The sequence below is a fragment of the Artemia franciscana genome, chromosome 5 (assembly GCF_032884065.1).
Source record: "Artemia franciscana chromosome 5, ASM3288406v1, whole genome shotgun sequence".
NCBI classification, from domain to species: Eukaryota; Metazoa; Arthropoda; class Branchiopoda; order Anostraca; family Artemiidae; genus Artemia; species Artemia franciscana.
The window spans coordinates 24,929,259-24,942,657 of record NC_088867.1 but is presented as its reverse complement, the minus strand read 5'-3'; the positions used below and the strand labels follow the sequence as shown (position 1 = coordinate 24,942,657).

The 13,399-nt window shown below is 36.0% G+C and overlaps 1 protein-coding gene across 3 annotated transcripts in view; it reads right to left on the bottom strand.

Moving 5' to 3' along the window:
• LOC136027152 (testis-expressed protein 10 homolog) overlaps positions 1-13,399 on the bottom strand; it is a 125,693-nt gene that overhangs the window by 67,024 nt on the left and 45,270 nt on the right. The window contains exons 9-10 of one of the 3 annotated variants that reach the window (XR_010617509.1): positions 5,430-5,619; positions 1,079-1,262 (exon numbers count right to left, since the gene is read on the bottom strand). Coding sequence is in view for 2 of the 3 variants with exons in the window: in XM_065704132.1 (XP_065560204.1) it covers positions 4,350-4,410; positions 5,430-5,619 (251 nt within the window). In the remaining variant the exon portion in view is untranslated. Of the gene's footprint in view, positions 1-933; positions 1,263-4,309; positions 4,411-5,429; positions 5,620-13,399 lie in introns of those variants that run through there. The other 2 variants (XM_065704134.1, XM_065704132.1) reach the window with 2 other exon arrangements.

Sequence of the window (13,399 nt, the reverse complement as noted above, 5' to 3'; positions counted from 1 at the left end):
CAGCTCCTCCCCCAGGGACTGTGAGGGAGTAAGTCATTCCCAAAGATATAGTTATTATGGTTTTTGACTATGCAGAACAAAATGGCTATCTCAAAAATTTTGATCTGTTGAATTTGGAGAAAAAATGAGCGTGGGAGGGGGCCTAGGTGCCCTCCAATTTTTTTGGTCACTTAAAAGGGGCACTAGAACTTTTCATTTCCATTAGAATGAGCCCTCTTGCGACATTCTAGGACCACTTGGTCGATACGATGACGCCTGGAAAAAAACAAAACAAAAAACAAACAAATAAACACGCACCCGTGATTTGTCTTCTGGCAAAAATTACGAAATTCCACATTTTTGTAGATAGGAGCTTGGAAATTTTGCTATAGGGTTCTCTGATACGTCGAATGCCATGGTGTGATTTTCGTTAAGATTCTGTGACTTTTAAGGGGTATTTTCCCCTAGTTTCTAAAATAAGGCAAATTTTTTCAGGCTCGTAACTTTTGATGACAAAGACTAAATTTGATGAAACTTATATATTTAAAATCAGCATGAAAATCTGATTCTTTTGATGTATATTTTAGCATCAAAATTCTGTTTTTTAGGGTTTCGTTTACTATTGAGCCGGGTCGCTCCTTACTACAGTTCGTTACCACGAACTGTTTGAAATTGGTGGTTGAGCGATTTTTCCATTTTGTTTATTTATAATAGACAAAGTTAGAGCAAAGATACTCGAAGCTTTGCTAGTTCGAGCGCCACTACAAGGGAAGTTATTTTGCTTTCCCATTCTGACAAGATCATTTTGGATCTAGCCTAAAACTTTATTCAATCTTCTCGGTCCGTTTTTCTCGCCTGCCTACAGGTGTTGTAAAATGGGTATCGTCTTAATCTATCGTCGACCTGGTTAATTATGCTACTAGACTTCCCTACAGGATATAATGGGAATTTCAGTAAAAATATTGATGACTTTTAATGAACTCGCCAACAACGGTACACGGTTTGAGTCTTTACAAACTCAGTACTGAGACTACTGTCCCACAGATTTAAAGGACCATGAAGACAAAAATATAAACTATAAAAAATTACGGACACTTACAATACTTCAAAGCAATCCTAAAATCTAGCAGATCAGAGGTCAAACAGGTAACAAAGAGATAAGGGCGTATTGTTTCCATAAACAGTCGGTTTTATAAGATAGGCCTTATCACACGTTTTGAAGCCACACATGAACTGAGCAATGCTGCAGTTATTTCCCAATTTTGTCCAAGCTCACACATGTCCTGGAATCCAGGATATATGATTATTTTCCAAAGTCTTAGTAAAAAGTGGTAATTTAAAAACTTAGTAATTTTTATTTGTATGATAATACTTATTCCACTAAAATCAATTTCAGACTTAATTGGTCACATTATTACACGTCAAGTAAACTAAAGCGAACTAAAACGCTTGCTAATCCTTTAAACTGAAAAATAGCAAATAAGTTTTTTATTAAGAGTTGATGTGTCTTTATTTTTTCAGGCGCAGATAAGTTGAGGACGAATACCAATTCTATAATAATAAAGGCTGACCTTTAGCGACGTATGGCGTTATTCACTTGGTTGACTCATCAATTTTTTCGTATTATTTCTATCATATATTTTGCTTTGAATTATGTTTTTGATATGTCCGTTGACTCATTTTTAAATACGTCGTATTTTCTAATGCTAGAGAAACTAGACATTAGTGTATAATGTATTTACTTTGAGATTCTTCTTCTTCTATTAATATTGCTAATTGATTCAGTTTTTTATTATACAATATAAAAGACAGGGAGACAATGTAGAGAATTTCTTAAACCACATTGACCTGCCATAACATAAAGAAATAAAACGATCAAAAATGGGTTTTTTAAAGAAATGCAATGGTTAAAATCAGAAATCAGGTGACCTAGTTCTCCAATTTATTTAATTGTTGGTTTGTGAATGAACTTTTTCTTTTATTTTCTCAGTTGTTCGTTAGTATTCACCGATGACAGTTCACATTTGTTTCGATTTTGTTCAAATCGCGGATATTGGCGAGTAACTTCCTTTATTGTTGTTTGGTATTTGATTTTAATTATTACAATTTTAGGTCTTTTATTAGATTTTATATAATTTTTGCTTTTTGACTTTATGTAGTTTTTTGGCGGTTTTTCATTGGTTTTTAACTGGTTTTGTTGTGCTTTCCAAGTTTTTTTTTTCTTCGGCATTTTCTTGTTTTTATTATTTTGTTCGCGTTGAAGACGAGAGGCGGCTGTTTTCTCGAAATATTCGCTTTCTGTGTTTTCTGCAGCATTTTCGTTTGGCCTTTAAAAACCCCATTTTTGATCGTTTTCTTTCTTTATGTTAGGGAAAAATATAATGATTTTTTGCCGAATCATGAAAATTATATTTTTGTAATTTGAAGGACTGTATTTATGCATTCTTTGCTGTTTATCAGAGCTGTCTAACCTACTCAAGATGGCTATATAAGCCATGACGCTGTTTGACATTATTTTTGGCATACAAAGTGTATTATTGTAATCTCTCCCTTTAAAAAACAACAAGACTACTCCAATTAGTTTTGACAAGGCACTCGTACATTCATTACATCACATTTAAATTCCGCCTCTAGTAGTTAACGTGTTACAACTGAGGTTTCCTAAACTGAATGTATCATTCATTTTTTGAGCTGAGTAAATTTTAGAAAGATTTAGACAAGAATTTTTTTCAAGCAATGTGGCATACCAATATCATTTCAAAAGTAAAATATTACCTAAGTACATTGATACTTGTTGCAAGAATAAAGTTTAGATTTCGGTCCAAAATGAAATGGTGAAACCATCCCTGTCGTTGTATAAACGTAATTAGAAAATATTTTAAAATCTAAGAAATAGGACAAACCGTCATTTTAGGAACGTACTCTACACCGCAACCTCATTATAGTGCTTCCAAGACCATCTATTTCGCTGAAAGTATTAATTTTCCGCGACAGTTGTTTATTTGATTCTTGGAAAGACACAGAGACACCAGATTGAATGTCTGAAATTCTCAGTACTAGTTGGCAACAATTCCATTTACCCTATTCACATAAAAAAGACAGAGAAAAGGGGTAGTCATCTGCCAATTCTGCACAGTACTAGAATGGATCGTGATTAAAAAACTGTTTCATTTCTATCTTACAATATGTTTTTTTTGCCATTTTAAAGGTGAACACAGAGTTTACTTGGCTCTTATTTAAGATTTCTAATATATATAACTGACCCTTGACAAGATCAGCCCCAACAGCGGATTAGTTTGGAGGAAATAGTTCCACATATCATGTTAAATTTTGATAAAAAGTCCATTTTTAGTTAGAGAAACCATTTTTCATAACTTTATCCATACAATTTGTCTCTTATCTTGCGAATCAATAATAAAAATCGTGCAGCCAGTCACGATGGCGAAGAAAAGGGAAATTAATGTGAGCTAACACAGGTGATGGCGGCAAAGTGAAATAAAGTTAATTGGTAAATATGCGTCACTCCCAGCTAATCAGTAATTTGAATTCAATCACGCGATATAATTCCATATTATGTGGTCTGCAAGTTTCTGTGTTCGCAAAAGAGTAAATACTATATAGATTTTTTTTTATCTTCTCCTACCATAAGACTATATACATTATAATAACTATACTGTATTGTTGACTATGGTAAAAAACAGTAGATGGCAGTTGGTGTTTTTTACTGTCAAACATATGCTAGAGTCTGTGGTCTTCTTAATTCCAATGATCTATGACCTGGACGTTGTGAAGCACTGAGATTTCTGGCTTTGTTCTACATGGTCTCGCTGGAATCCCTGTATCTCTAGAGACCTAACAGGCCGTCTAGAATGATACATTTTTTTTCATCTTCAAAAAGAGCTAATTTTATTGACCTATAGAAACAAGTATGCAAGGGAACCTACAAAGGATTGAAGCTCCTTGTCTTTAATAGTAGATCTCAAATAAAACTGTAACTAGCTTTTTACTATTCCTGGGTTCCTTTACCATAAGTAAGATTTACCTCAATTAATTATAAAAAGTAGTGCAAAATTTTGAAGTATTTCACTTGATTTTTGAACAAAAATGTTTTGTATTTGAAAAACTGAGCAGAACATTAAAGCTTGGAGCCCCCTGGGATGCATCCTATGCTATTTTTTTGGTGAATACAGCCTTGGGTCTTACTAACAAGCCCTAGTTGGGTAGTGATTTGTGTCTACGTGTTGATCTTGCACATACGGAGACACAAATTTCAAATTGACAAGTTTCTGTCATTTGAACTTCTTTTGGTTAAACATTGCATCAATACATATAAATATAAAGTAAATTTATTATTCAAGAGAATATTACATTTAGTAAATATATGGCCAGAAGTCTGATTCAACTTCGCTCCTATTTTTGATTTCTGCTTCCCTAAAATAGAAAGAACTCAATTATGCAATTTGACTCATTTCCAGCAAATCGACAATGTCGGTTTATCGATATGGAAAGTAATTTAACAAAACTAATGAATTAACAGGAAAAATGTATACTACATGCTTATCAAGGACACAAACAAAATTTTATTTCAAGATTATATAACCATTTATATTGGGGGAGAGGGTTTAAAAAAACAAAAGTCGGAAAATTATACGAAGAATACAGGGAACACCAAACAAATCTTTGAAATTGTATGGCGGAATCTTTGAGATTGTATAAATCTTTTGAAATTGTAATTAGCCTATTTGCAAAATAAGTTTTAAGTAGTTACATAGTCCCTAGAGGACAAATAAACACCCTAGACCATCAAACGTGACAAGACCAATCCGAGCAGTCAAGGTAAAGGTCATTGAATGTCTAAAATAATGATAAACGAAAATTAAAAAAAAAAAAAAAAAATACATGCAGTCAGAATACATCCGTCAAAAACAATTACAACGAGTCAAAAATAAAATTGAAGAACAAATAAACATGCGTCTCGAAGATAAGCGGCAGCAAGAATTACAACTACTTAAAAACAGAAGTGAAGAACAAATAAATATACGGCTAAAAATATCCCCGAGAGAGAAAGAGATTCCGATATTTTCAAGAAACAAGAAAAAAGAAGAATTGTGTCTAATTCGTATTATAGCGTGTAAAAAGGCTATATTAGACACAATATTACTAATATTAATAGAACGAAGCTGCCATAAAATAATAAACAATCGAATATCTCAAACACAGTATAGTTGTGTTGATACTTATTTTATTTTATAATTTAGGATAAACAAACCTCTTTTAATCCAAAATACATCCCATTCAATCATATTCTTCACAACATAAAGGTTTGCAAAAACCAACTGGGAAAGCCTTTAAATTAATTTTTCAAAAAGAAATCAAAAGAATCATATTACATGGGAGTTGAACTAGTAAAATATTGGTCAAAAAAGGAATTCAATTATATTTGCACTCACGCAATAGTTTTAAGGCCAAGACTGAAGGTTTTATGAACGTGTAAGTTTCCAAGAGCATTACAAAGTTCTTGAGCTGTTGTTACATCTCCACTCCGTGCAAATTGAATTGCAGCATTTCCAATCAATTGTACCCCATGCCTTAGTGATTGTGACTCAGTCGCACCTTCAGTTGAAACTGAACAAAGTGTATCTGAAATATTTATTCATCTATTTAAACAAAAGTCATTTCATATAAGTAGATATTTTATAACAGTAAAGTTCCTTCTATGTCGCTGTTATAATTAAAATTTTTCAGTGAGGAGTAGACTCAGGACGGCTCTAAAGATTGCGAGCCACAATAAATTGACTCTAGTCGACTGGCACAACTGATACAAAATGATTACAGACTGGCTGATTACAGCTTATAAAAAAAAGCGACCGAGATAACACAAAATCATAAAGGGCCAAAGAAACAATCTTATCTTTTTACACAGCCAATGTTGTCTGATCAGTTGCTTTCATGGGTTCTGAGCCAAAACAAAGCGAGTTTAGAGACAGCTGGTACATAAAATACCACATGTGCCCAATGACCAAGACATCACACAATCATAAAGGCCCAAAAAAGGCCGTTTTACCTTTTCTAGGTAGCCAATGTTTTATGCTCAGTCACCCTCGATAGATACTTGTACACATAGTAGCTTCTACAACTCAGCGCCTGCAAATACCTCCTGTGTATGTTTTTTCTGGAATTATTCGAAAGACTTTCATTACTAACCTTTCTTCCCCTAGCAATGAATAACCACCTCGTCTGTGATTTAACAAGCAGATCAGGATTTATTGACGACTTGGGAATTTCAGCAACTTATCACAAAACAACCCAAAAAAAACTCCAGAAAACAATTTGGAGTGCATTTATACTGATGTAAAGTAAGTAGTTAATAATTTGAATTCCCGTATAATAGCCCCATGAAGTGTCGTAACAGCAGAAATCCGTGGATAAGTTGCAGAGAGACATACTATCAAGTTTCAAGAGGAAAAATTGGCCCTATTTTCACATCTACTACGAAATTAGACAGCTCAAGAAATAAGTCTTATACGCATGACTCGATAACGGTCAGTTTTTTTTTGCGGCTATAAACCCTCAATAGAGTTGTTGGTTTACGGATATGATGACCCTTCTTAACCAAAAATTTAACATATACATAAGCTCATGTTGTATTTGCTTTTGGTTACTAATATTTTATTCATGTCTACAACATCTTCTCGCAAATAGCCTGATGATTGGACTTAATGGATCCCCTATAATTGCAAAAGTTTATTAGGGACCCGATTCGAAAAGGCACACAATAGAAATTAACTTTCACTTTACACTGGATTAAATTGAACTCTGACAATATTTCTGAGTGATGACCCAATTACGACATTTTACACTTATTTCCCAAAGATTTTACCCAGGTTCCAAAATGTCAGAAACCATGCCTTCAGCATTGATTTTGATTGAGATCAGTCAAACATTCCGAAAGATGTCGTAATGACGAAAATTTAGCCCCCCCCCAATAGAAGTTGAATCAGGTACATACAGTCAAGAGGCAAGGAATAGAAATTTATTCTTACTTCTCAAGGGGCTCGATTGAGATGCAAAAACATGTTTTGTTGTTAAAATGAGAACCCCCCTTTCCCTCTCTCATAGAAGGTGGATCAGTTCTCCATCCCCAAACCGCATAGGATTCTTCATGAGGTAAGATTCTTTGTGAGGTAAGAACAGGTCATGTCCAAAACGGTGCAAGCACTAAAATCGTTTTTACTTTTTACCAAGTTTAATTCAAAGATGACACGCTGTTCTAATAGACATTAGAATGCCAAGCATTTAGGACCATGCTCCTCCCATTATGCCGAGGCTGGCTTAAGTACTTACCCCAAAAGGGTAGAAATAGAATAAATGATTCTAGTGGGTGTCCTTATAAAAAGACTAAAGAGATACCCTATTCTCCCTCTGCAAAGGTCAAACTGTGTCCAAAATCCCAAAAGGCAAAAACAAGACACCAGCTTTTGTTCCTCATCCAGTTCTGTTTATATCCAAGGACCTGTTCTGGTAGATGGCCTGATTACAAGAACTCGGTCCCCTCCCCCATTCCCACGAGAGTTAGGATTTGGACTCTACATCAGAATGATACAAGCAAAGCCCTTGATGTTAATTTCCACCAGCTTTGATCGAAATCCGACAGCCCGTTCTGGTAAATGTTGCGATTAAAAAAAATGTTGCTGACCCTTTCTTCCCACATAAGTTAGATACCAGCCCCCAAAATACACAACTAGGACACACTCTGCGGAAGATGTGAGGGAACAAACAGCGCAAAATCGATACTGGTGCTCCGCAGAAAAATTAGCAAAAACAATTTAAATACAGGAAATATTACTTTCCAGTTTAGCGCTCACTTTTTTTAAAAATTACTTTATAGAGAATGCTTAATACGTTTGATCAGAACCGGATGGCTGATAATATTCTTACCTGTTATGAGTAATTATATCAAGTAATTATAGTATATATAATAATATATAGTATTTATTATATATACTATATATATATATACTATATATAGTATATATACATATATATACTATAGTATATATACTATATAGTATATATACATATATAGTATATGTAATAGTAATTATTATAGTAATTAATGTCAACATTGCTATAGTTGAAGGTGTATTGAAATTCTGCTAATTAAATACTTAATTCTTTAGATGTTTAATTATAGAATATTTTTTCGAAATTATGTCATTGTTTCCATTTGCAAACACATTCTGCTAAATTTTAGATATGCGTGCGTATTAAGGGGTGGGGGGAATATGCTAATACAATCCGAGCCTCTGAGACCTGTAGGTTTGATAATTTATGTCAAAATGGAGCAAACTTTAGACTTTCTAATTCTTTACTATCGTCAATACCAGATCAAATGTCTAAAGGTAAAATCAATACATCTGTGAGCCAAAAAACTCCGCATTTCAAATTTAGCAAACAAATTTGCATTAGCAAACAAGTACATTTGAACAGTTTACATTTGCAAATTATTATAATTTTTTAAAAGGTAAATGCCAAGACAAAACAGTTTTTATTACGGTTTCGAATCCACCACAAAAGTTTTATTAAAATCACGCAAACTTATCATAACTTCTAGAGGATATACGGAAAAACTTCTAATATTGATACACAGAGCAAGTAAAAAGAAAATATCACGCATTAGCCAGAAAATCATGCCACCGTTTCCCAATCTATCAGTTAAAGATTACAAGATGTTGACAGAAGACAAATAGGCCATGTTTGGCTCATTCGCCGTATTTTATCACCATACAAATCACCAGAGTCAAAATTGGTTCATTTTCAAGTTATATAACAGTTATAAAAAAAAGGTGTTCGAAAGAAATTCCCACCATGATATATTGAAAAACAAATGTTCGTTCAACCAGACAATAATACAAGTCATGGAGAACTATTGAAGCAGATGCGCGCAACTGCCAAGTTTAGCCTTTCTGCGCATGTTTTCCCCCAATTTTCTGATATAGAGCAAGTAATCAAAGAATTAGTCCTCCTTTAAGCGCATTAGTCATATGATCCGATACAAAAAAGCCACATTACACAAGGCTAATTCATTTTGCTTGGTCGCAGCGCCATAAATTATTCAAGCCCCACCTATTTAAAAGTCTATCGGATGGCATTGCTCGCTTGACTCCAAAGTTTATACATAGATGGGGAGGGAAATAGGGCGGGCGGCGAAACCAGCATTTCTTGATTCCTGTTCAGACCAAAGAAAAGACGATTTGAAATTGAAATAAACCAATTATATTCAAAATTGTTATTTCCCAAGAAGGGATAGCTCTGTGCCACGGTTTGTTGATTAAATACCAAGGGGCTCTGCCCTTGGGGTCCCTGATGCCAGTATACTCGTTTCGTTGTGCATTTCTGGCCTTTGGCTTGCTTTGACTGATATTGTGCCTGATGCAAATTTTTCCAGATTCCTGCATCTACCAAATTGTTTGAGAGTGCTTATTAACCCCCTTTTGCCCCTGCTTTGAACATTAGCTCTGCGTCTGCTTTTGATTTATATTGCTTGCTTAATTTATATTAACTGAGGGCCCCCCTCTCTGCTTGTAGCTTATTTGTTTTATTTATTTGACATTTGAATTCCTTTTGATTTGATTTTGTTGATTTGCCTGATTATTTTTAAACCATTGTGTTTTCCTTTTCCTTCTTTTGTTGTTCTTCTTTTTTTTTGTGATGACTGACAGGTCAGTTAGTAGCCCTAGTCCTGCCACCCCTGACCAAAATAACTCTAGTGTTAGGATTTTGGCTTTAGGTGTTGAGGGTCCTAATGAGACCAGTAGGGTTTTGACGTTAGGTAGCAGAACAGTTATTGCAAGAAAACTGTTTGAACACCTCCAAAATCATGAATGCCGGGGCCATTATGGTTCAATGCTAGAAAGACTTGGACCAGATGGCTCTATTATTATAATAGCTGCAAACCAATCAGTAGCTACTGCTATACTTTCTATTACAGATATAGCAGTTAATGGTTGTAAAGTAAAGTTTGTGCTTAGTCCTAGTTCCAACCCTGCTTCAATCAGAAATAGAAAAGGTATTGTTTTTATCCCATCTGAGGAGGTCACCAATCTGGATGATTTTGTCAAGGAGGTCCGAGTTGACAATAGAATAGAACAAGTGACACTGGTCTTTAAAAACCCAAACCCTTCTGTTATTCCCTTGGTTTGAACCTTCAATCTGGATGTTCAGTTCCCTCTGAAAATCTCTGTCTGGGGTGCAAGGTATACAGTTAAGCAGTTTATCCCCCGAGCAATACAGTGCTTCAATTGCCAAGGTTTTGGCCACATGGCTTCAAATTGTCCCAGAGGCAGAAGATGCCTACTGTGTAGTGGACAACACACCCATAATGAATGTCCCCAATCCAAAACAATAAAGCAAGATCAGACTCTCAGGTGCCCAAATTACAGTAGTAACCATGCTGCTAATGCTAAGGAATGCCCAGTATTCACGGAGAAGAAAGCAATTGTGACTTATTCTTTCACCAATAATGTCCCCATGAGGACTGCTGCTGAGGCCTTGAAGAAGGGACTTCCAACACAAACCAAATATGTCCCTATGGCCCATAAAGATTCCTTTCCTGCTTTGACACCTAATCACCATCCAGTTGAGGACCTAAACAAGAAGTATATGTCCATGTTTGAGGGAGTGGCAAGACAGATCTCTGATCTTACCCAGATATTAGCATCTCTGCAAACTGGTCTCAAAGATACTCCCAGCTGGTTTTGAAAATGCTGCCCTCAGCCTGAACAACATTGCTGAAAACATAAACAGAGTGGAATCAAGGCCTACAACCAGTAATGCCTCTCCACAAATCAGCAGCCCAGGAAAAACTGAAAGAAAACGTAAAGGCAAGGAGACTAAACCTAGCCCAGAAGGTTATAGTAATAAGCTACAGAGACCCAGGTTAGCCCTTTCAACCACCAATGTCTAGCTCCCTTTAAGTGTTCCAATTAAATATACGGGGATTCAACCAAGTCAAAAGAAAAGAACTCCAAAACATCTTAGTCAGGCATGCTCCTAATATTTTTCTACTTCAAGAGACCTTTTTAAAACCAGAGAATACTTTCTGTGATTTCAAAGGGTACAATATTGCCCGTTGGGACAGAGTCCATAAAACAGGTGATGGCCTACTGTCCCTTGTGAAAAATGACCTAGCCTTTCAAAAACATAACCCCAGTCCACAAGGGGAGATGGAGGTTGGTATAATTGACATAAAGCTACTTGGAAGTGATAAGTGGATTAGTATTGCTAACTGCTATGCACCAAAGACAAATAAGTTCTCCCTGAAACAATTCAAACTGATTGTGAATGCATGTGGCCCTGTAAAAATAATTAGCGGGGACTTTAACCTGCACCACAGAATGTAGGACAGTGTATCATCTGAAGATTCAATTGCTACCTCTTTAACCAATTACATCCTGGAACCCCAAAATAAGTTGTCCCTTGTCACACCCACAGACCTAAATACACGGCTGAACCCACAGACAGGCAAGTACTCAACCTTTGACCTCACTTTCACATCAACAGATATGGCAAATAGTGCAGAAATCCAGAAACCCTGTGACTTTGACTCAGACCATGAGATTATATCATTGAAACTCGAGATTCACCCAGTAAGGGCAGGGTACCAACCAGTGAAATTGTGGAAGTTCCAAGAAAAACTCTGGGACTCTTGGAAACACAACTTAGACCAAAAGGTTTTGAAAATTAAGACAAGTGATGAGTCAGTGGAATCACTGTCTAATAAGATTACTTCAGCTATCATAGCCTCCTCAGAAAGAATATTTGGCTACAAACAACCTCATCCAAAAAGACAAAATTCTACTCTAGGATGGAACAGTAAATGCCAGAAAGCCTATCTATAGAAGAAAAAAGCAAAAAATAATTTCTCTAGATGCCCCTCAATTGAGAATAAAATAGTTTTTAAGCAAAAGACAGCAGAATTCAAAAAGACACTGAAAGCTGAGACACAAGATGGATGGAGAAGGGTCATTGAAGACAAGTTTAGCCACAACACTCCTGTTCAGGCGCTATGGAGAAACTTCCAGATTTTTTCAGGCAAAAAAAGAAGGAACCCCATCCCAGCAGAAATACAGATGGGTAGGTCCACAGAATCTTCAACGAATGGTAAACTTAATCTCTTCTTAGAAAAGTTATTGAATGTAGTTACTCCATTACAGTCCACACCCCACCAACCTAGTCCCAAAAAAGTTACTGCCCCCTTTCCCCTTTTTAGCTCCCTGGAAATTAAAGACACCCTTTCAAAGCTCCAGCCTGGTGCAACTGGCCCTGATGGAATTCACAATTTGATGCTGAAAAATTTGCCAGATTCATTTGTTGAGCTACTGAGAGAGCTATTCAACAGATCTGTCATAGAGTCAGGAATACCATCTGAATGGAATAAGGCATTAGTGATCCCACTTCGCAAGGCAGGCAAAGACCCTAAGCTGGTTGATTCCTACCGCCCCATATCTCTCACTTCTTGTGTTGCAAAACTAATTGAGAGGGTAATAAAACAAAGAATTTTAACCCCTTTATCAGATCACATCCAAATTGAACAGCTTTGCTTTTTACCTGGAAGAAGCACCACAGATGCCCTAGTTAGACTAGAGCATCTAATAAAACTTAGTTTCAAAAAAGGAAAAGCTGTCCATGTAATATTTCTAGACATGGATTTAGCATTTGATAGAGTTGATGTGGGGCAACTAATAAGAAAGCTATCTGTAATGGGTTTACCAAATCTACTGGTAAATTGGATCGACCAATTCTTGATGGGCAGGGAGGGTCAGGCTTCCTTGGGTGGCTCCTACTCAGAGTTTAAGAGAAAAGCTTATAACATTGGACTCCCTCAAGGATCTGTTCTAAGCCCACTTCTCTTCTCGGTGTATTGTCATGATATAAGCCTGGAAAATGTCCTTGGAGCAGAGCTGTTTCTGTATGCTGACGATATTGCTGTTGCAATTGTGGGGAGAGACCCTTTATGCTTACAGTCAGCCTCCCAAAAAGCTGTAGATACACTTTCAATTTGGGCAAATAGTAATAATATGGTTTTCTCAACCCATAAGTCAGTTAGTGTGTTGTTCCACAAAATGCATAACCTGGCTGCTTTCAAACCACAGGTGAAACTGAATGGACAAGAGATTGTAGTTGCAGAACATGCACGCTTTCTGGGAGTTATATTTGACCATAAAATGACATGGAAACCCCATCTGGATGAGCTGATTGGTAGTCTCAAACAAAGACAAAATTTCATTAATGCTCTCTGCCTTGGAAGAAGAGGTGCCCCCACAGCCTTTGCCTCAACTATTGTCAAGTCAGTGGTGATATCCAATATAGACTATGGATCGTTTATATACGGATCAGCTAAGAAATGTCTCCTAAAGAA